General features: G+C 39.3%; 3 protein-coding genes across 10 annotated transcripts in view; 2 read left to right on the top strand and 1 right to left on the bottom strand.

Moving 5' to 3' along the window:
* CCPG1 (cell cycle progression 1) overlaps positions 1–10800 on the top strand; it is an 86866-nt gene extending 76066 nt beyond the window's left edge. For 5 of the 7 annotated variants that reach the window (XM_078334262.1, XM_078334259.1, XM_078334263.1 and 2 more), the window contains one exon: positions 10099–10800. In XM_078334262.1, coding sequence (XP_078190388.1) covers positions 10099–10167 — 69 coding nt within the window. In that variant the 3' untranslated portion in view covers positions 10168–10800. Of the gene's footprint in view, positions 1–1983; positions 2409–10098 lie in introns of those variants that run through there. The other 2 variants (XR_013521011.1, XM_078334265.1) reach the window with 1 other exon arrangement.
* PIGB (phosphatidylinositol glycan anchor biosynthesis class B) overlaps positions 1–11428 on the bottom strand; it is a 42015-nt gene extending 30587 nt beyond the window's left edge. The window contains exons 1-5 of the mRNA XM_054239669.2: positions 11237–11428; positions 10231–10364; positions 9265–9384; positions 4239–4343; positions 2525–2655 (exon numbers count right to left, since the gene is read on the bottom strand). Coding sequence (XP_054095644.1) covers positions 2525–2655; positions 4239–4343; positions 9265–9384; positions 10231–10364; positions 11237–11372 — 626 coding nt within the window. The 5' untranslated portion in view covers positions 11373–11428. The remainder of the gene's footprint in view (positions 1–2524; positions 2656–4238; positions 4344–9264; positions 9385–10230; positions 10365–11236) is intronic.
* Positions 11429–11488: 60 nt separating this feature from the next.
* PIGBOS1 (PIGB opposite strand 1) lies at positions 11489–13841 on the top strand. Of its 2 annotated transcripts, none has more exons than XR_013521012.1 (2): positions 11489–11774; positions 13474–13841. XR_013521012.1 is itself a non-coding variant. In XM_017976885.4 (2 exons), exon 2 carries the CDS (start codon positions 13551–13553, stop codon positions 13710–13712), a length of 162 nt encoding a protein of 53 aa, XP_017832374.1. In that variant the 5' UTR covers positions 11489–11682; positions 13474–13550; the 3' UTR covers positions 13713–13841. The 2 variants fall into 2 exon arrangements, 1 of the variants encoding a protein (XP_017832374.1); XM_017976885.4 differs by having other exon boundaries at positions 11489–11682.
* The last annotated feature ends 7552 nt before the right edge of the window (positions 13842–21393 follow it).

Below are 21393 nucleotides of genomic sequence, written 5' to 3'. Positions count from 1 at the left end.
CTCCTGCCTCAGCCTCCCAAGTAGCTGGGACTACAGGTACGTGCCACCATGCCCAGCTGAGTTTTGAATTTTTAGTAGACACAGGGTTTCACTATGTTGGCCAGGCTGGTCTCGAACTCCTGACCTTGTGATCCTCCCGTCTCTGCCTCCCAAAGTGCAGGCGTGAGCCACCGCGCCCGGCAGAAAAATTCCTTTATTTAACAACAACATCATTGTCATCAATATTTATTGAACACTTATTTTGTAATAGGCCCTATGTTTTACACTTCACATAGATTCTCATTTAATTATCATGAAAACAGTTTTATCCTCATTTTATAGAAATCAATGCTTATATGTTCTCATACCATCCTTAAAGGAATCTTTCATTTATAATACTTGCTTTTTTTTTTGAGATGGAGTCTCACTTCTTTGCCTAGATTGGAGTGCAATGGCATTATCTTAGTTCACTGCAACCTCCATCTCCCTGGTTCAAGCAATTCTGCTGCCTCAGCCTCCCTAGTAGCTGGGATTACAAGCATGTGCCACCATGACTAGCTAATTTTTGTATTTTTAGTAGGGACGGGGTTTCACCATGTGAGCCAGGCTGGTCTCGAACTCCTGGCCTCAAGTGATCCACCCGCCTCTGCCTCCCAAAGTGCTGGGATCACAGGCGTGAGCCACTGTGTCTGGCCAATACTTGCATTTTTAAAAAGAGTATGCAAAATGTCATTTTATTGTCAGGTCTAGAATAGTACCTGTCATGCTTATACAAGGAAAAACGCTTATATAGCACTCCTTTTGTACCACATGACCCTTGTGCTTCATGACTGAATTAGGGGAGGGTACCTCGGCCCAAGTAGCCAATCTAAGGCTGGCCAGTGTGAAATAAAATTATGTCCAGATAGAGACAGTGACATTTAATGGACCTAATTAGATTCTCTCAAACCGAATGTGAGATACAGAGAAATCTGGTAATTGCTAGCAAAATGAGAAGTGGACAGAATCTGGCTAAGCCCCTAAATAATGAAAGACTAATGCAGGATTCACAGGCTATTTGGGATATAAAGGCACAACAAAACAGCTCATTCCCCAAAACTGCCTTGGATTCTGCATAACCTTTATTCATCTGTGTGGCTGAGGTATTCGACAGTTTTCTTCCAGTCCTGGCCACAAGGCTTGAGATGCCCCTTTTCCCTTTTAGCCTTATAAGAAAGTCTGCATCATATACGTAACTTGAGTGAATGCTTTTTCTTGTAGTCAAAAGAGTCTAAGGCAGAAATGATCTTATTTTATTTGATCCTCCCAATGACCTTATTTTGTAGGAAAAATGGATACTAGGATTTTAACTAGAACTCAAATTCTGGCTTTTGTTCCTTTTAGTATATCCTAAATACTGCTATTACAAAAGAAGTTTTTCCAAATCAGATTTGATGACGTCATGCTGCTCAAACATCTCAAATGGTTCCCTATTACCTACAGACTAAAATCCAAACTTTTGGGAGGCCGAGGCGGGTGGATCACAAGGCCGAGGCGGTTAAGAGATCGAGACCATCCTGGTCAACATAGTGAAACCCCGTCTCTACTAAAAATACAAAAAATTAGCTGGGCATGGTGGCGCATGCCTGTAATACCAGCTACTCGGGAGGCTGAGGCAGGAGAATTGCCTGAACCCAGGAGGCAGAGGTTGTGGTGAGCCGAGATTGTGCCCTTGCACTCCAGTCTGGGTAACAAGAGCGAAACTCCATCTCAAAAAAAAAAAAAAAAAATCCAAACTCAAAGTCCCCGTTCCTGCCTCATCCCTTATTCTTCTCTTCTTCCATGCATCCTACCACGTTCTATAACTACTATGGACAGTCTGCCCTGAATATACTGTAACTGTAACTGTTAATGAAGCCCATTTACAGTTCTATGCCTTCACTCATATTCCCATTGTGTGGTATTTGTTTCCCCAGTTTAAAGGAAGCCAAATCAAGTCTAACTTTTTCCTATTTGCCTTTCCAGATGGCTTCTTCTCCAGCATTGTACATGCGGGAAAGCTGACCCAAATGGACAACATTCATGGCTATCTTGCTTTCTGGCTTCTGACTAGTTTGGGCTAACTGAGAGGCAGAAGAGTTGGGTCAGGATTATTTAATCCTCTGGCTGTCTCCTCATTATTGCTGTAGGATGGCTGTGCCTGTCCCCTGTTGAGGCTCCCTCTTATAATTATAGTTCTTTATAGATTCCAGTAACCATTTCTTCTTGCTCCTTAAAGCCTGGAGGTAATACAGACTTCCTACTATAACTAGGCTGGGGGTACTATGGTGTTTCCTTATTGGCTTTCCTAAATATTGTCTACACCTTTGCAAATATTCTTTTTGTTAAACTCTCCTTAATTATCTGGTTTGAGTATTATCTGTTTTCTGCTATAATATATCAACTGAAATTTTGTGGTTCTCATGACTCATGAAAATGGGGGGTCTACTAGACATTACAATATGTTGATATTTAAGTTTTCAGAAGTAGAGTTTTGTACATAATTATTAACAGTAATTTTTCTTACCTGTTCATAGACTTTGAGCCTTCCAAAGGATAGTAGAAAAGAGCAATTATAGTGAGAACAGTTTCCATGGTGTTTGTAAGGGTTCTGGTACAGCAATACCATGTGAACCAGGAGCACAACTGGCAAAAAAACTAAGAACAAGTGTAGAGCAAACATGTATGAAGTAGGAAATGGAAAATCTTAGTACATACTATCTTCTAAATAGCAAGCAAGTCTAAATATTGTGCAAAGGACAGCAAAAGGTAGATGGTGTTAAAGTAAGTAGGCATGCCCGAACGTTATTTTTAGAAAGTTATTTCAAACACAGGTTTATGAGAAAAGCAGATCTATATTTGTTCATGTTAAGAAATTTATACTTTCAGTTGCATTTTTATGGCACTGCATTTGATTTAAAATCCCATTTTTCATTAATGAACACATAAAACAAACAGATTCTTTGATGGTAGAGTTTACAGAGGATTGAAATTCATACCTAGATTCTTCCAATCAGTATTTCTCAAACTGTCTTATAGGACTGACACAAGTTTTATGATTGTTTTATTGACCTTGTTTGGAATATTGTCCTTGTTTGAAATGTTTTCCTGTTTTGGAATGCTGATGAAAAATTAAGATAAAACAGGAAAGAGGAAAAAAAAAGTCAGGAGACATTATTAAATTTTAATTTGGAAATTGACTAAATTAATGAATCAGTTTTTGGAAGAACATGCACACAGCACATTAAGTCTACAAAACAAATGTGCTAAAAGAAACTTGTTGGTTGAGGCAGTTGTTAAGTATGTGGCACTAGCTTCCCATTTCTCCAAATACAGCCTTTAAAAAATGTTGCCAATTTTCATGAAAGTCAAGGTTTTTCCTAGAAGAACCTAGTGCTGTATCTCTGGAGGAAGGACTTCAAAGCCATCATGACGTTTGCCTACCATTTTATGTTGAGCTTTCAGCAATGTACATAGAATATAAGTAGAAAATAATGAGACTAAGACTTTCGAGCAGGCTTATATAAGCTTATTAACTTTACAAAGAGCCATATGAATTAACAATAGTACTACAGGATCCAATCCCTCATTAGGATATTGTGTAAATGGGAAAAATTCATTCATTCAAGATTTGAATGGGAGATGTCAGAAATCTATCATCTCACCTTGAAGTAAGTCAAATGACAAAAGATAGTTTTCTATACCATACTCTCTTCCTTACATGAGTCCAGTAATTGTACCAACCTAATACTGTTGTGGCAAAAACCACAGTTACTTTTACACCAACCTAATACTTCAGACATCCCATTCAGAAGTGAAAGAGTTTCAATGCAAAGGGATTTCTCAGGCTGCACCTCACATACAGGCTTGCCAGAGGAACAGAACAAGGGTTGTAAGTAGCTAAGGTGCTTTGTGAAGTAGTTGGTAATTTAGAACTATCTCTACTCCATGCTATGGAAAGAGAGGCATTTCGAGGAGTAAAGAGGTTTCCAAAGGCTGTTTCCCAGGTTTAGACTCTCATAGGGTTTGAGGGCATCAGTGGCTGCCACTGTCCAGGGCTTAATCAGAAGGAAAGATACAGCAGGTGCCACTGCATGCTACTGTTCTTAATTATGGAAGTACCTCTGTCAAATTGCATGAATTATCTTCTAAAGTTGTTTTGGCAATCAGTGTTTCCATGTGCTTTATACCCATAGGAATGAAGTAACTGGCATACAGCTTCTCAAGTGTTTAGAACTTACCACCCATCTTGCCACTTCCTGATTTTCTAGTTGCTTCATTAATGAGTAAAGTCTCACGTCTGCCACAGCAGACAGAAGTGCTTGGGCAAGTCTAGGAATCCAAATCTTCATCAGTTAAAAAGAAGAACAGCATGTTAAAAACATTTGTTGGTTCACACTGAATTATGATAAAAATCCACAATCTGATCCAACTATCTAGACAGCATTCTTAGTATAAAAATAGACACTATATTTTCTCTTTCTGCAAAACTACATACCTTTTTCTACAAAAATTATATTAATTTCTCATTAAAATAATCAATATAGTTTTACCAGTCCCATACTCTCTGCATCTGTGTGCGTGTGTATATACATATATGTTATATATAATATATATAAATATATATTTATTTTATTGATTGATTGACAGGGTGTCACTCTGTTGCCCAGGACTCTGCAGTCTTGAATCCAGGAGTGAAGCAATCTTCCTGCCTCAGTCTACTGAGTAGCTAGGACTTCAGGCATGCACTCAGCTAATCCCACCTCAAGTGATACTCCCACCTTAGCCTCCAAAAGTGTTGGGATTACAGGTGTGAGCCATTGTGCCTGGCCCTAATTTTAATGTAAATATTAAGAATTAGCCAATCATTTCATTGTGTTAAGTTTCTATTTTAAAAGTATATTATATTCATTAGCAACAACAGGTTTTTAAATAATCAAACATTTGCAGCACTGTGTACTAGGTATCATATTAAGTACTTTATATGTATTAACTCATTCAGTCCTAACAGTCTTCTGAGTCAGGGACTGTTTTATAGAAGAGGAAACTTAGGTACAGAGAGGTCAAGTAATTTTCACAAGGTTGCACAGCTAGTTAATATGAAAGGCAAGATTATAAACCCAGGTTTGCCTGACACTAAAGCGTGGCTTTTAATTACTAAGTTACACTGCTTCTCTATCCTGCAATACAGATAATAACAAATTACTTTTTTTTTGAGACGGAGTCCTGCTCTGTCGCCCAGGCTGGAGTGCAGTGGTGTGATCTCAGCTTACTGCAACCTCCACCTCCAGGGTTCAAGCAATTCTCCTGCCTCAGCCTCCCAAGTAGCTGGGATTACAGGCACATGCCACCACACCTGGCTAATTTTTTGTATTTTAGTAGAGACAGGGTTTCACTGTGTTGCTGAGGCTGGTCTCAAACTCCTGGGCTCAGGCAATCCACCCACCTCAGCCTCCCAAAGTGCTGGGATTACAGGTGTGAGCCACCGTGCCAGCTATAAAAAATTACTTTTTTAAAAAGTACAAATATTCTGCAATTATAGGAACATGGTATTCAGATGACATTGAAGAGTAAATTTGAGTAAAACTGAAATAAAGATTAAATGTATTACAAGTCAATTGTAGTTAAGCATTTCTCAGTTAAAAAAAATGTGTCATAGTTAACACAAAATAATGCTTGCTGGTAGAACACAATTTAATCTTGGTGTGTTCAAAAGATGTGTTTCTAAAAATTTGTATGTGAATTTGTACTTTTTTTTTTTTTGAGACAGAGTCTCTGTCACCCAGGCTGGAGTGCAGTGGCGTGATCTTGGCTCACGGCAATCTCTACTTCCTGAGTTCAAGCGATTCTTCTGCCTTAGCCTCCCGAATAGCTGGGATTACAGGTGCCCACCACCATGTCTGGCTAATTTTTGCATTTTTAGTAGGGATGGAGTTTCACCATGTTGGCCAGCTAGTCTTGAACTCCTGACCTCAGGTGATCCACCTGCCTCAGCCTCCCAAACTGCTGGGATTCTCGTGCCGGCCATGAATTCATATTTTTGTTGAATCAAACTTCATTAATTCCACATTATAGGAGCTGCTTTACTTTTAGTTGTCAATGGCTTTTAACACTTTAGTTTTATATTCTTTTTGCCCATGATATGTAAATAAATGCTTAAATTGGAAAGTTAAAGATACATGTTAGTAAATGCCACATAAAGTGTGCCCTGTAAAATACAGGAAAAGGCACCCATGTACATACCTTCTGTTTACCCTGCATAGGGAGCTATAAGCTTCATCCTCACTTCCCAGGCCCCCTGAAGCAGTTCATATGAAAAGTCAATTGGGCTACAAACTTAATATGAGCCAACAGTGTGAGGTAGCTATTAAAAAGCTGCAAGAATTCCTGTGCTCTGAGAAATGTAAGGTAATGGACCCACCATATTCTGAACTAGTTACTCTCCCTTCAATATTGTGCCAGGCTGGAGATCCCCATTTTAAGATGGATATTAATGAATTACAAAGATGGATAGAGCATACTATCTCTGTTTATGAGGTTAAGAGCCAGAGATGTTTATCTGAATAAAGAGAAGTTTTTCAAGGGTGGTCAAGTAGAAACCTTGAATTTGAAAGAAAGTAGACTTTAGCATAAAAATAAGTGGCGTTCTGAACTGCCAGTCATTAGCAGTCTGTCCAGATTTTTTGATACCATAATCTTCCCAGTTACCGTAAAGACATACTAATGATTAAAACAGTGGAGTGAGGGAAAGAGAAGGAATACCCCAGGTATAACTTGAGCACCAGGCCTGTGTTGGCAGCTCCCCATTCCACACTTCTGTTCTTCAAGCTCCTAAGTCCTCCCCTAAGCTACAGGAGCCAGATACTTTTTTGTTGTCTTCTGACTATTCAGAGACCTTACTATTGGCCAGGCTTGGTGGCTCACACCTTTAATCCCAACACTTTGGGAGGTGGAGGCAGGCGGACCATTTGAGTCCAGCTTGACCATGATGAAACCCAGTCTCTACTAAAAAATACAAAAATTAGCCACGTGTGGTGGCAGGCACCTGTAATCCCAGCTACTCAGGAGGCTGAGGCAGGAGAATCACTTGAACCCGGGAGGTGGCAGTTACAGTGAGCCAAGATCATGCCACTGCACTCCAGCCTGGGCAACAAAATGAGACTGTCTCAAAAACAAAAACAAAAACAAAAGCAACAAACCTTACTGTAGTTCCTCATTCAGGTTTCCCCTCCTCTCCTCTTTTCTTTCACATGCTCTAAGCCATCACAGACCAATAGACATATAATATGTGCCACATACATAATTTGAAATTCTATAGCAGGCAAATGAAAAAGTAAAAACAGAAAAAAAAACCCAAAACAGGTAAAATTAATTTCACCTTTTCTAACCCAGTGTATCTAAGGCATTATCATTTGAACATTTAATCAATTAAAAAAATTATAAAAATATTTTATTCTTTTTTTGTACTAGGCCTTTGACATTCAGTATTTATTTTAAACTTCCAGCACTTCTCAAATTGGACTAGCCGCATCTGAAGTCTTCAACAGCCACATGTAGCTAGTGGCTACCATAGTGGACTGTGCAGCTCTAAGCCATCTCTCCTTTTTAAACATTTTTTGTAGAAACAGAGTTTTGCTATGTTGCCCAGGCTGGCCTCAAACTCCTGGCCTCAAGCAATCCTCCCACCTTAGTCTCCCAAAATGTTGAGATTATAAGTGTGAGGCACCATGCACAGGTGTGCACACACCTTTTCTAGTTTATGGAGGAGCTATCTGGGAACAGCACTAGGCTGTGAGTAAGTAGACCTAGGATTTCGTTCTAGTTCTGCTTTTAACATGCTGTGACCTTGGTCTATTTACTTCACTTCTCTGACTTCTTCTAGCTTCAAAATTAGATATATAATTTACTCAAAATAATCCATATGAGAGTATGAATGACTGATCATATCCTAATAAATCTCTACATGGTCGAGTTCTAGATATGATAATGGGTTCCTTTTAGGAGGGTTGGAGTGGGTCAGGGGAAGTTTCCTTTAAATCACACAATGACCTGGTGGGTCAGTTACAGACTGAGGGCAGTGAATAGGTCTTGGAGGAGACAGAAATTTTTCTGTCCTGCAGACCTGTTCGTTCGTAATCTGACTACTTCTTGGGATAAGAAATGTCACTGATGAGACTATGTATACTTTCTTGTGATTCCAGACTTTATGGATACCTTGCATAATCTATAAACTAGTAGATAACTAAGAGGAGAAAAGTCAGGTCGCAGCTCCTAAATTCTACCTGTGTTACTGGAAGAAACTCCGCTACTGCTCTGAATTCTCCTTCCCCTTCATCTTCACATTTGAAGCATCACTTTCAGTGGTTTAACCCTAATTTCTCAATAATGGGGAAGCAAATACTATAATGGGGAGAGTACAACCCTACCTTAAAACAAATACCCCAGAACCTGTGTCTTTCTAAGTTACACAAAACACCTCAGGATTTGGATTCCCTTTGGAATGCTGAGCCATTAACCCCCACTGTCAGAAATCAAGGAGAGCCCAAACTCTGAGTCTCACCTGAAGATAGCTTGAACGATCTTGGGAGGGAGGCTAGAGAAACTTTTGCACCATTAGTCCCGCCCTTGTAGCATCTCCTGGCAATAGACCCTAGCAATTAATGATCTAGGAATTACTTACTGTTGATGCCTAGTTACTACATAGCACAATGATTATGCATATCATTATATTTTTGTCAAATTAAATTTTTAAAAGTTTTAATTTCAACCCTAAATCCTGAGTGGGTTTATATGTATTTAGTCCTCATAAACTCATATAAGTAAAGAAAGTGTTCTTTACTTTCTCTGTATCCTTCAACCTACAAGTTAAAAAACACAAAATACAACACTGCTCTCAAGTGATACTTTTAAGAAAGAAGTATACTTCTAATGTCCAAATAATACATAATATAGTCATTTTGAAAGTCTGCACATCTCTGAGTGGGAGTTGCACATAAAAAAAGAAAAGCTGCGCATCCTAACAGAATTCCTCACAGCAGGACATTTTCATGCTCAGTCTTGTATTTTAGCACATACTAAAGAGTTACACATCACAGTGTGTCTGTAATATGGTGGGCTTCTCAGATATGGCTGGACTTGACTAACAGTAGTCTTTTAAAAACAAATGCCACGGTACCATTATTATTTAGTTAATATACATTAAGCTTTGAAAACGGTGCAATAAATCTACTTTTAGTAAGTATTTTGGTTACTTTGATTTAAACTTACCAGCAACTGAACAGTATCTTTCCCTAAAAGATGAAGAATCTTGTAAATGCTTGCAAAGATTAAGGGGTAAGTGTAACCCCTCAATTTCTCTGTCCATTCCCAAGTCAAATAACCATAATTAGTAACATTAAGGATCAAATGTCAAATAAAATTGAAACCTATTTCCTTTTTTTTTTAAGATGGGGTCTCACTCTTGCCCAGTCTGGTCTCAAACTCGGGCTCAAGTGGTCCTCCTGCCTCTACAGGTGTACACCACTTCACTTGGCAAAATATATTTTCATTTCCACCTTTAAAACAATATTTTATTTTTTGGCAAAGTCTTAAAACAGTATTTTATACTGGATATTTGCATTAAAAATACAACTGGCCAGCTAAACTCCTAACTTCTTCAAGGCAGTAATGTGTTCTTTACTTTCTCTGTATCCTCCAAGTGCTAAGCACTATGGGAATGTATACTAATGACTGTGTCAAGTATATTAACATAGAAAGACAGGAGAAATTTAGTATAAAATAATAGCACTTTGATGAGTTAAAATTATTTGGGGAAAATGTGGAAAACTGAAAACATGTACAGTAGTCCCCCCTTATCTGTGGTTTCACTTTCCATGGTTTCAGTTGCCCATAGTCAATTCAACCACTGTCTGAAAATATGAGGATATTTTGAGAGAGAGACAGAGACCATGTTCACATAACTTTTACTATAGTATTGTATTATACTTGTTTTATTTTAATACTGTTAATATTGTATCTAATTTATATAAACTTTATCATAAGTATGTGTATATATTTTATACATATAAAAACAACATATATAGAGTTTGGTTCTGTCTACAGTTTCAGGCATCCATTAGGGATCTTGGAAACCATCTCCTGAAGACGAGGGAGCAGGGGGGACTACTCTAAAAGAAACTGAACACAATTGCTAAGATGAATACTCATCTGGAAGAGAAACCACAAAGGATATTTGAAAACCATGTGATGTGCAACTTCAAGAGACTGCCAGTACTCATCTGGAACAAAACTTGTCTGCACTAAAAAGCAGTTTAATATTCGTAAAGCTATGGTAAACAAGAGCAGATAAAGATTTTCTCCAAGAAGATCTGAAAAACAGACAAAACAGGTAATTGTGGCACAGAAGTCAGGCAGTTTCACTTGCAGAACTTAAAATCTGCTGCTCTGGTTGCCTCTTGCTGAGGCTCTGCCAAGGCACAGTAGTGAATTCTGGCCCCTCCTCACCATTCTCAAAGCCAATCGGGGGAAGGTTTTACAAGGACCGTGGCCTCATCACTGGGTCACTGCCACTCTTTTAGTTTAACCAACTTTTCTTGCAACTTATTGTATAAAGATGATATTAAAATACTAAAAAAAAAAGACTGGGTTAACTAAGGGCTTAGGCTAATTAATTAGGTCATTCTACGTGTGTACCTAATGAAAGAAACCAGCTAATAAATTATTAATTTGAGAAGCAACCCTTTGTATATGTGCAATATAAAATGGTCCTCTGTACATTTTAAAATATATTGATGCTTACCATTATATATGCCAGGCACTGTGTTAATTCCTTTGCATGCATCTCACTTAATCCTCAAAACAATATTACGAGATAGGTATTACTAGCCCCATTTTACAGACAAGCAAATTGAGGCTCAGAAATTAAACGGCCTTGTCCAAAGAAAGCTGTAAATTACTCATCAGGATTCAAACCCGGTTCTGTCTGCTGTCTCCAAAGTCTTGCTCTAAATCACAAACGGGCAGCCTGCCTGTCGGCCAAATACAAAGTATTTTTTAAAAATCTGAATTTAGTTGCTAACATTTAAAAATCAGAATTGATATTAAAATCTGTATTTCCAGCATTTCAAAACTCGTTAAGATCTGGCGACACAGAGCCCAACTGGCAGCTGGCTGGTAGTGAAATATAAGGTGCTTCTTTTAGATAGGGCAGAAGCTCTCCAAGCAGCGCCCCCTCACTCACCCCCGGGGCGCCTGGCGCTCTTCTCCTGGGTGCTGAAGTACAAGGTAGACTTTCTCTTTCGCAGCTTTATGTTCTTGTGGGAGCGGTTCTGGAGACCAAGCAAAGTGAGGCTGCTATCGCTCCCGTCCCGGTCCATTCCGCACTTGCTTAGAGGCCTGATGATCCCTGGCCACCACCTTCCTGAGGCGGAAGAAAGCCGCAGTAGCGCGCTGCTCGTCCGTGCATTAAGTTTGGCCTTTGCGAGCCGCCGTCGCTCACAAGGGCGGAAGTAACCGGGAAAGGGCAACTTCCTCGCTCCAACCCCTCAAGGTGGTCTTGCGCTGCTTCGCGTTGCGGCGAGCTAGTCGGAGTTTTCCTTTCGGCATTTCCAAGCCGAGGGATTGCTGCTCGCCTTTGGTTTGGCGGTCTTTGTTCTCCGGGGTCGGAAGACTGCCGGAACGAGCCCGGTATCATCTCTGGCGGGGAGCGGGCGATAGTGAGTTACCGACAGGGAGCAGGCGAGGAACAGTCGGAGGTGCCCGAGTGGTTATTAAAAACGGTAATGATAATTAGAAACCTCAGTGTTGGTGTAACATTTCAGTTTCGGTGCTCTCACAAAAAATGCCTGTTGAACGAGGCGGGCAGGGTAGGGGTGATTTAGCTTGTTTTACAGATGTAAAAACAGGCCCAGTGTTTCCTATGTTTTTTGTTTTAAACACCTAGCAGCAAGGTTGATGAAGTTGTGATCTAGTCAGCCACAGGACCCAAGAGGAAGCAGGTCTTTCTTCCCCAGATTAGTTTAAATTACATTCCAGGAATACCAGAGCAAGCTAATTTCTAGTACTGGTTCTGCCACTAATGATTTTTATTACCTCAGGGGCTGGTTTAGGATGCTGTAAAGTATTGTTCTAAAGAAAACAGGTACGGCCGGCGCGGTGTAATCCCAGCACTTTGGGAGGCCGAGGCTGGCGGATTACGAGGTCAGGAGTTCGAGACCAGCCTGACCAACATGGTTAAACTCATCTCTACTAAAAATACAAAAATTAGCCGGTTATGGTGACGCTTGCCTGTAGTTCCAGCTACTCAGGAGGCTGGGGAAGGAGAATCGCTTGAACCTGGGAGGCGGAGGTTGCAGTGAGCTGATGTTGCGCCACTAGACTCCAGTCTGGGCGACAGAGCGACATTCCGTCTCAAAAACAAAACAAAACAAAAACCCAAAACATGTGTATCTTTTACTGTCCTTTTCTTAGAAACATCTATAGAGTTTCTCCGGAGACTACGGTATTTGGCAAACAATGCTAATTTTCGGAAAGTACTAGGCTCCTCACTTTTTTTCTTTTTTTTGAGACAGTTCGATCTTGGCTCACTGCAACCTCCGCTTCCAGGTTTTAGTAATTCTCCTACCTCAGCCTTCAGAGCAGCTGGGACTACAGGTGCGCTGGCTACCCTGCCCGGCTAATTTTTGTATTTCTTTGTAAAGACGGGGTTTCACCTTGTTGGTCAGAGTGGTCTCAAACTCCTGACCTCATTATCAGCCCACCTTGGCCTCTCAAAGTGCTGGGATTACAGGTGTGAGCCACTGTGTCCAGCCCACTTGTAAAACCAACCGGCAGGGCGAGGTGTCTTAGGCCTCTAATCCCAGCACTTCGGGAGGCCGATGCAGGCGATCACTTGAGATCAGGAGTTAGGAGACCAGCCTGGCCAACATGGTGAACCCTCGTCTCTACTAAAAATAAAAAGAATTAGCCATGTGTATTAGTGTGCACCTGTGATCCCAGCTATTTGGGAGGCTAAGGCAGGAGAATCGTTTGAACCCGGGAGGCAGAGGTTGCAGTGAGCCGAGATCACTGCACTCCAGCATGGGCTACGGAGGGAGACTCTCCATCTCGCAACACACACAAAACACACACCCCAAAACAAATAAAGGGCAGTCACTTTTAATTTTTTTTGGCTCTTCTAGAACTTAGTTTTATGGTATGACATTAAAGGCATAAAGAGTGTGGCTTTTCTTCCCTTTTTTTTGCCATTTTAAAAATCATACATGTAAAACCATTGAGAACATTCTGTAATAGAAGAGATTTAGCTTTGTCTTATACCCTTCCCTAATTCATTTCTGTACTCCTCATGTATTGATATTCTTGTTTTAATCAGTAATATGTTATAAAAATATTGTTCAGTGCAGTACAAAGTAATGACATAAAATCTTTTAAAAGGATATTGTATTAAGTGATGGCTTTGCTTTCCATTTTTGTACACAGATTTACAGAGATTTCCTGGACCTGGAGTGTGAATTTTTCCAAAACCACCTTTTCCTTGTGCTGTATTTCTTGCAACAATGTTTAAGAGATTGACTCTTCCACAACTGGTTTTTGCTACTGTCCTTGGAATTGCTGGAGGAGTATATATTTATCATCCAATATTTGAACAGTTGGCCAAAGATCAGAAGGAATTAAAAGAAAAGTTGCAGTTGGTACAAGAATCAGAAAAGAAAAGTTAATACTACATGGAGTTGAACTGTAATAATTGCTTAAAGTTCCATTGTAATTATGTTAACTGAAAATAATCTAGCAAAAACATAGATGTATTTTAATATAAATAAATCATGGATAATGATTTTTTAACCTGACACTGTTAATTTTAATGTTTATTGTATTTTTGTCATTTTAAATCTTTTTACCAGGAGAGATAAGTAATTTCCTTTTAAACAAAAATGAGTATTTTAGGAATATTTTCAACTTGAGGTTTGTTTTTCTGGGAATGCAGTGTATGCAGTATCATGGGGTGCCAGTCTCAGTGTGTATAAAATAATTGGGAAGAGTTTACAGTAGTGTTTGTAGGTAAGTGAACCAAGATTAACTACCTCAGGCAGAAAGCCCCTCAGTTACCCTGCAATTAGATTGGTTTAATGTATTTCGGCAGTTGATCAGTCCCAACCCTTTTTCATCTCAGGCAGAGTGATATGTAGTTGAGAATTGGGATGGCTCAGATCAGATTGAGGTTTTAGAGAAGGTAGATATTGTTTGAGAGGATGGCAGATGTGACACATGTTTGTTTAATCCACCAAGCAAATTTGCATTAATAATGTTGTTATGGAAGTAGTTTATTATGAAGCTATCATTCATATAGTTAAAATTTTTTTTGAAGTTGCTAAGAATTGCTATTACTTTTTACCCTAATCTTAAGGTTGTATTTTCTTCTTCTTTTTTTTTTTTAAACTTAAGTTCTGGGATACATGTGCTGAACATGCAGGTTTGTTACATAGATATACCTACCATGGTGGTTTGCTGCACCTATCAACCTGTCATCTAGGTTTTAAGCCCTCATGCATTAGTTATATATCCTAATGCTCTCTCTCACCTTGCCACCCACCCCCTGACAGGCCCTTGTGTGTCATGTTCCCTTCCCTGTGTCCATGTCTTCTCATTATTCAACTCCCACTTATGAGTGAGAACATGTCATGTTTTGTTTTATGTTTCTGTGTTAGTTTGCTAAGAATGATGGCTTCCAGCTTCATCCATGTCCCTACAAAGGACATGAACTCATTTTTTATGATTGCCTGGTATTCCATGGTATATATGTGCCACATTTTCTTTATCCAGTCTATCATTGATAGGCATTTGGGTTGGTTCCAAGTTTTGGCTATTATGAGTAGTGCTGCAATAAACATATGTGTAGATGTGTCTTTATAGTAGAATGATTTAGAATCCTTTGGGTATATACCCAGTAATAAGATTGCTGGGTCAAATGGTATTTCTGGTTCTAAAGCCTTGAGGAATCGCCAGACTAATTTACACTCCTACAGTTTAAAAGTTTTCCTATTTCTCCACAGCCTCGCCAGCATCTATTGTTTCCTGACTTTTTAGTGATTGCCATTCTAACTGGTGTGAGATGGTATCTCATGGTTTTGATTTACATTTCTCTAATGACCAGTGATGATGAGCTTTTTTTCGTACGTTTCTTGGCCACATAAATGTCTTCTTTTGACAAGTGTTGAGAAGTGTCTGCTCATATCCTTTGCCCACTTTTTGATGGGGTTGTTTTTTCTTACAAATTTGTTTAAATTCCTTGTAGATTCTGGATATTAGACCTCTGTCAGATGGATAGATTGCAAAATTTTTCTCCCATTCTGTAGGTTGCCTGTTGACTCTGATGAGTTTCTTCTGCTGTGCAGAAGCTCTTTAATTAGATCCCATTTGTCGATTTTGGCTTTTGTTGTAGTTGCTTTTTCATGGTCTAGTCATAAAGTCTTTGCTCATGCCTATGTCCTGAATGGGATTGCCTAAGTTTTTTATGGGATTTCTAGGGTTTTTATGGTTTTAGGGTTTACATTTAAGTCTTTAATCCATCTTGAGTTAAATTTTGTATAAGGTATAAGGAAGGGGTCCAGTTTCAGTTTTCTGCATGTGGCTAGCCAGTTTTCCCAGCACTGCATATTAAACAGGGAATCTTTTTCCCATTGCTTATCAGGTTTGTTGAAGATGAGATGGCTGTAGATGTGTGGTGTTATTTCTGAGGTCTCTGTTCTGTTCCATTGGTCTATGTTATATGTTTTGGTACCAGTACCATGCTGTTTTGGTTACCATGGTCTTCTAGTGTAGTTTGAAGTCAGATAGCATGATGCCTCCAGCTTTGTTCTTTTCACTTAGGATTGAGGATTGTCTTGGCTATCTGGGTTCTTCTTTGGTTCCATATGAAATTTAAAGTAGATTTTTTCTAATTTTGTGAAGAAAGTCAGTGATAGCTTGATGGTAATAGCATTGAATCTGTAAATTACCTTGGGCAGTATGGCCATTTTCATGATTGATTCTTCCTATCCTTGAGTATGGAATGTTTTCCCATCTGTTTATATCCTCTCTTATTTCCTTGAGCAGTGGTTCCTTAAAACATAGTAATACAAAATGAGCAAAGTGAAAAGTGAAAATTTTTAATAAAAGAAAATGAAGAAATCACAAAGTTATACATTGATCACCACTATCTAGTTCTAGAACATTTTCATCACCCTATAAATTTTTTTTTTTTTTGAGGTGGAGTCTCACTCTGTTTCTCAGGCTGGAATGCAATGACACGATCTTGGCTCATTGAAACCTCCGCCCCCTGGGTTCAAGCGATTCTCCTTCTTCAGCTTCCTGAGTAGATGGGATTACAGGCGTGTGCCACCATGCCTGGCTAATTTTTGTGTTTTTAGTATAGACAGGGTTTCATCATATTGGCCAGGCTAGTCTCGAACTCCGGACCTCAAGTGAGCTACCCACCTTGGCCTCCCGAAGTGCTGGGATTATAGGTGTGAGCCACCATCCCTGGCTCATCACTTTAAAAATGAACTCCACTAGTAGTCATTTTCCATCCTGCCTTCATCAGCCCCTGGCAGCCACTAATCTACTTTCTGTCTCTAGACATTTACCCGTTCTGAACATGTCATACAAATGGAAACACCAATAGGTGGTGTCTCATGCATGGCTTATTTTATAATATATTCTACTTTTGTCCACATTATAGGATATACTTCATTTATCTTTTTGGCTGAATAATATTCCATTATACAGACATACAACTTATTTACCCATTCATCAGTTAATGGATATTTGGGTTGTTTCCACTTTTTGGCTATTATGAATAATGCTACAAACATTCATTTACCAGCTTTAGTGTGAATACATATTTTCAATTATCTTGGGCATATGCCTATAAGGGGAATTGCTAGGCTATATGGTAACTCTATGTTTAACTATTTGAAGAACTGCCAAACTTTCCCAAAAGGAAATTTTTGTATTTTTAATAGAGACAGGTTTTCATCATGTTGGCCAGGCTGGTCTGGAACTCCTGACCGCTTGCCTTGGCCTCCTACAGTGCAGGGTTTGCATGTGTGAGCCACTGTGCCAAGCCCCTGAGCAAGTTTTGAGTCAAGAAGTATTGGGGCCAGGTGCTGTGGCCCACTCCTGTAATCCCAGCACTTTCAGAGGCTGAGATGAGTAAATCATGAGGTCAGGAGTTCAAGACCAGCCTGGCCAACATGGTAGAATCCTGTCTGAACTAAAAATACAGAAATCAGCCAGGCGTGGTGGCATGTACCTGTAATCCCAGCTACTCGGGAGGCTGAGGCGGGAGAATCGCTTGAAACTGGGAGGTGGCAGTTGCAGTGAGCCGAGATTGTGCCACTGCCCTCCAGTCTAGGCAAAAGAGTGAAATTCCATCTCAAAAAAAAAAAAAAAAGTATTGGTTTTTAAAAAAAAAAAAAATGAAACAAAATCTGTATCACAAAAAATCAACCTTGACCATTTTAAAATGTACAGTTACTTCTGTGACATTTCATAGATTCTCAGTGTTGTGCAAATACCCCTTATATCTACTCCCGGGAAATTTTCATTAACTCAAATGAAACCTCGTGTGCAATAAGCAGTCAACACCTCATTTCTTCCTCTCCCCAGCCTCTGGCAACCACTAGTCCACTTTCTCTCTCAATTTACCTGCTCTGGATATTTTATCTAAGTGGAATTACATGATATGTGACCTTTTGTGTTTGGCTTCTTTCACTTAGTGTAATTTCTTTTTATTTTTGAAGTTCATCCATGTTGTAACGTGTCAGTACTTTATTCCTTTTTATGGCTGAATCAAATGCCATTGTATGGATGTGCCATATTTTGTTTATTCATTCCTTGATGGCCATTTGTCTGCAATTCTAGGCTATTGTAAATAATGCTGCTATGAACACCTGTGTACAAGTATTAAATATTTGTTTGGATGCATGTTTTCAATTCTTTGAGGCATAGTTCTAAGAATGGACTTGCTAGGTCATCTGTTTAACTTTTAAAGACTCATCAAACTGTTTTCCAAAGGGACAGTACTATTTTACATTCCCAGTTTCTCCATGTCTTTGCCAAATCACCCCTTTCTTTCCTCCCTGCCTTCCCTTCTTCTTCCCTCTCTCTCTTTCTCTTGCTCTTTCTTTCCTTCCAACCTAGTGAGTGTGAAGTGGCAGCTCATTGTGGTTTTGATTCACATTTTCTTAATGAGTAATAACATTGAACATCTTTTTATTTCTTGTTGACCATTTTTATGACTTCTGTGGAGAAATGTATATTCCATTGTATTCATATGCCCACCTTTTGGTTGGGTTATGTCTTTTTTGTTGTTGAGTAGTTACAACTCTTTATATATTCTGATGCTATAATTTTGTCAGATATATATGGTTTGCAAATATTTTCTCTCATTGTGTAGGTTGTTTTCACTCTGTTGATTGTATGCTTTTATGTACCATTTACAAAAAAATTTGGTGAAGTCTGATTAATATACTTTTTTCTTCTGTTGCTTGTGCTTTTGATGTCAAATCAAAAAAATACCATTGCAAATCCAGGCCATAAAGATTTATGCCTATTTTTTTTTATCTAAAAGTTTTAGAGTTTTAGTTCTTATATTCAGCTATTTGATTCTTTTTGAGTTAATTTTTGTCTTTGATATAATTTTGTATATGGTATTGGTAAGAGTCCAATTTCTTTGCTTTTTCTTCTTTTTTGTTTTTTGGAGACAGGGTCTTGCTCTGTCTCCAAAACCCAGGCTGGAGTGTAGTGGCCCAATCTCAGCTCACTGCAACCTCCAGCTCCTGGGTTCAAGTGATCCTCTCACCTCAGCTTCCCGAGTAGTTAGGACTACAGAGGTAAGCTGCCATGTCTGGCTAATTTTTCTATCTTTAGTAGAGACAGGGTTTCACCATGTTGCCCAGGTGTGTCGGGAATTCCTGAGGTCAAGTGATCCACCCATGTTGACCTCCCAAAGTGTTGAGATTACAGGCGTGAACTACTGCACCAGGCCTCAGGTGCATTCTTTTGCATGTAGATATCCAGTTCTTCTAGTACCGTTTGCTGAGGAAATGTCTTTCTCTATTGAATGATCTTGACTGTAGATGCATAATTTTATTTCTAGACTCTCAAGTCTGTTCTACTCATCTACATGTCTATCTTTGTATCAATACCACACTTTTTTTTTGTTACTTTATAGTAATTTTTAAATTGCTTTATAGTAAGTCTTGAAATCAGGAAGTATGAGCTTTTTAAATTTTTGGGTCCTTTGCAATTTCTTAGGTGTTTTAGCATATACTTTTCCATTTCTTCAAAAATGTTGAATCTGTAGCAGTATCTGGGGGAATATAGACATCTTCACAGTATTATGTGTTGGAATCTGTAAACATTAAATGTCTTTTCATTTATTTAGATTTTCTTTAATTTTTTTCAGTAGTGGTTTGTGGTTTTCATTGTATAAATCCTGCACCTTCTTGGTTAAATTTATGCCTAAGTATTTTATTCTTTTTGATATTATTGTAAATTGAATTTTTAAAGCTTCCTTTTCAATTGTTCATTTCTAATATGTTGAAATGCAATTAATTTTTTTCTTTTTTTTTTTTTGAGACAGTTTTGCTCTTGTTACCTAGGCTGGAGTGCAATGGCGCGATCTCGGCTCACCACAACCTCTGCCTCCTGGGTTCAGGCAATTCTCCTACCTCAGCCTCCTGAGTAGCTGGGATTACAGGCATGCGCCACCATGCCCAGCTAATTTTTTATATTTTTAGTAGAGATGGGGTTTCACCATGTTGACCAGGATGGTCTCGATCTCTTGACCTCGTGATCCACCCGCCTCGGCCTCCCAAAGTGCTGGGATTATAGGTGTGAGCTACCGCGCGTGGCCGAAATGCAACTAATTTTTATGTGTTGATCTAATATCTTGCATCTTTGCTTATTTCAATTATTGCTCTAATAGTGTTTTTCCTATTTAGGATTTTCTAGATATAATATCATAAAATTGGTTTGTTTTATTGGAAAGGGATATTTGGAAATCAAGATCCGGGTGCTAAGTGTACTCATAGCTACTTTGATATAATTGCTTCTAGGGCCTCTTAGCAGACAGAGCTAGATGACACATACATAGATCTATTTTTATATATTAAAATCCATGAATTCTTACTGATTCCTCCAATTTCAATTCTCTTAGGAATACTGGAGGTAGAACTCTGCATGTCACAAGTAGCAGTGTCAGAAAAGCCCCAGGGTAGGATGCAAGAGGTATACTGTGGTCAATTCTGTGGTTGTAGTAAGAAGTGGCATAGAGATGACTTTGAACTGGCACACAAGGTGTGTTCAGTGTACTTAGTTTCTGTAATAATACTCCTTATTTTCTTCCTGCTTCTCTGGATACTCTTTTTTTTTTTTTTTTTGAGACGGAGTTTTGCTCTTGTTACCCAGGCTGGAGTGCAATGGCTCGATCTCGGCTCACCGCAACCTCCGCCTCCTGGGTTCGGGCAATTCTCCTGCCTCAGCCTCCTGAGTAGCTGGGATTACAGGCATGCGCCACCATGCCCAGCTAATTTTTTGTATTTTTAGTAGAGACGGGGTTTCACCATGTTGACCAGGATGGTCTCGATCTCTTGACCTCGTGATCCACCTGCCTCGGCCTCCCAAACTTCTCTGGATACTCTTTTTTGGATTCTTTTTTGAACTTCCTTTGCTCACGCCTTAAATGCTGGGTGTTCATCTGGGTTCTGTAATAAGCCTGTTGCCCTCTGAGTTCACTTTCTAGATTAGCTCATTGATTCTAATGCCTTCCAGAACCTTCTGGGTAATAGCTACAGCAGATGTTTTCTGTGCTTCAGATAGGCCTATTTGAGTACATACTAAACAGCTTCCTTCACTTGGATGTTCTGTTGGTGCTGATGTGCCAAAATGGAAATGTCCGAAACTCATCACTATGGCCTATTTCACCCTTCCTCCTGGTTGCAACTAGGTTTTCTTTCTGTTGCTCAATGGCTCCTTGTTGCCTAAACCAGAAACTGGGCATCTTCATGGACTCCTGCCTCTCTTTCACACCGTATATCCATGTCCTCTTGATTGACTCTCCTAAATGTCTCAAATATACCCATTGATCTCCATCCTGTGGCCACTGCCTTTCCCAGATCACTATTATCCCTTTCTTGGATTACAGCATACTAACTGACCTCTCAAACCTATTCTTAGTGTTAGAACCCTTAAAAAGTTGAGTTCTAAGTTTTAGAACTCGCTGTGCCAGTTATTAGCTATATGATCTTGGTCAGATTGCTTAATTGCTTTAGGACTCAGTTTCCTCATCTGTAATACAGAGGTAAGAATAGTACCTACTTCATAAAGTAGTTGCAAGACACATGAGGTGACGTAGTC

This window comes from Callithrix jacchus, chromosome 8 (assembly GCF_049354715.1).
Source record: "Callithrix jacchus isolate 240 chromosome 8, calJac240_pri, whole genome shotgun sequence".
NCBI classification, from domain to species: domain Eukaryota; kingdom Metazoa; phylum Chordata; class Mammalia; order Primates; family Cebidae; genus Callithrix; species Callithrix jacchus.
Note: the sequence above shows the minus strand (reverse complement) of the source record. Positions and strands in the feature narration are given on the sequence as shown.

Excerpts from the sequence above, each read along its gene's own strand:
- PIGBOS1 (XM_017976885.4), top strand. The coding sequence starts at position 13,551 with ATGTTTAAGAGATTGACTCTTCCACAACTGGTTTTTGCTACTGTCCTT.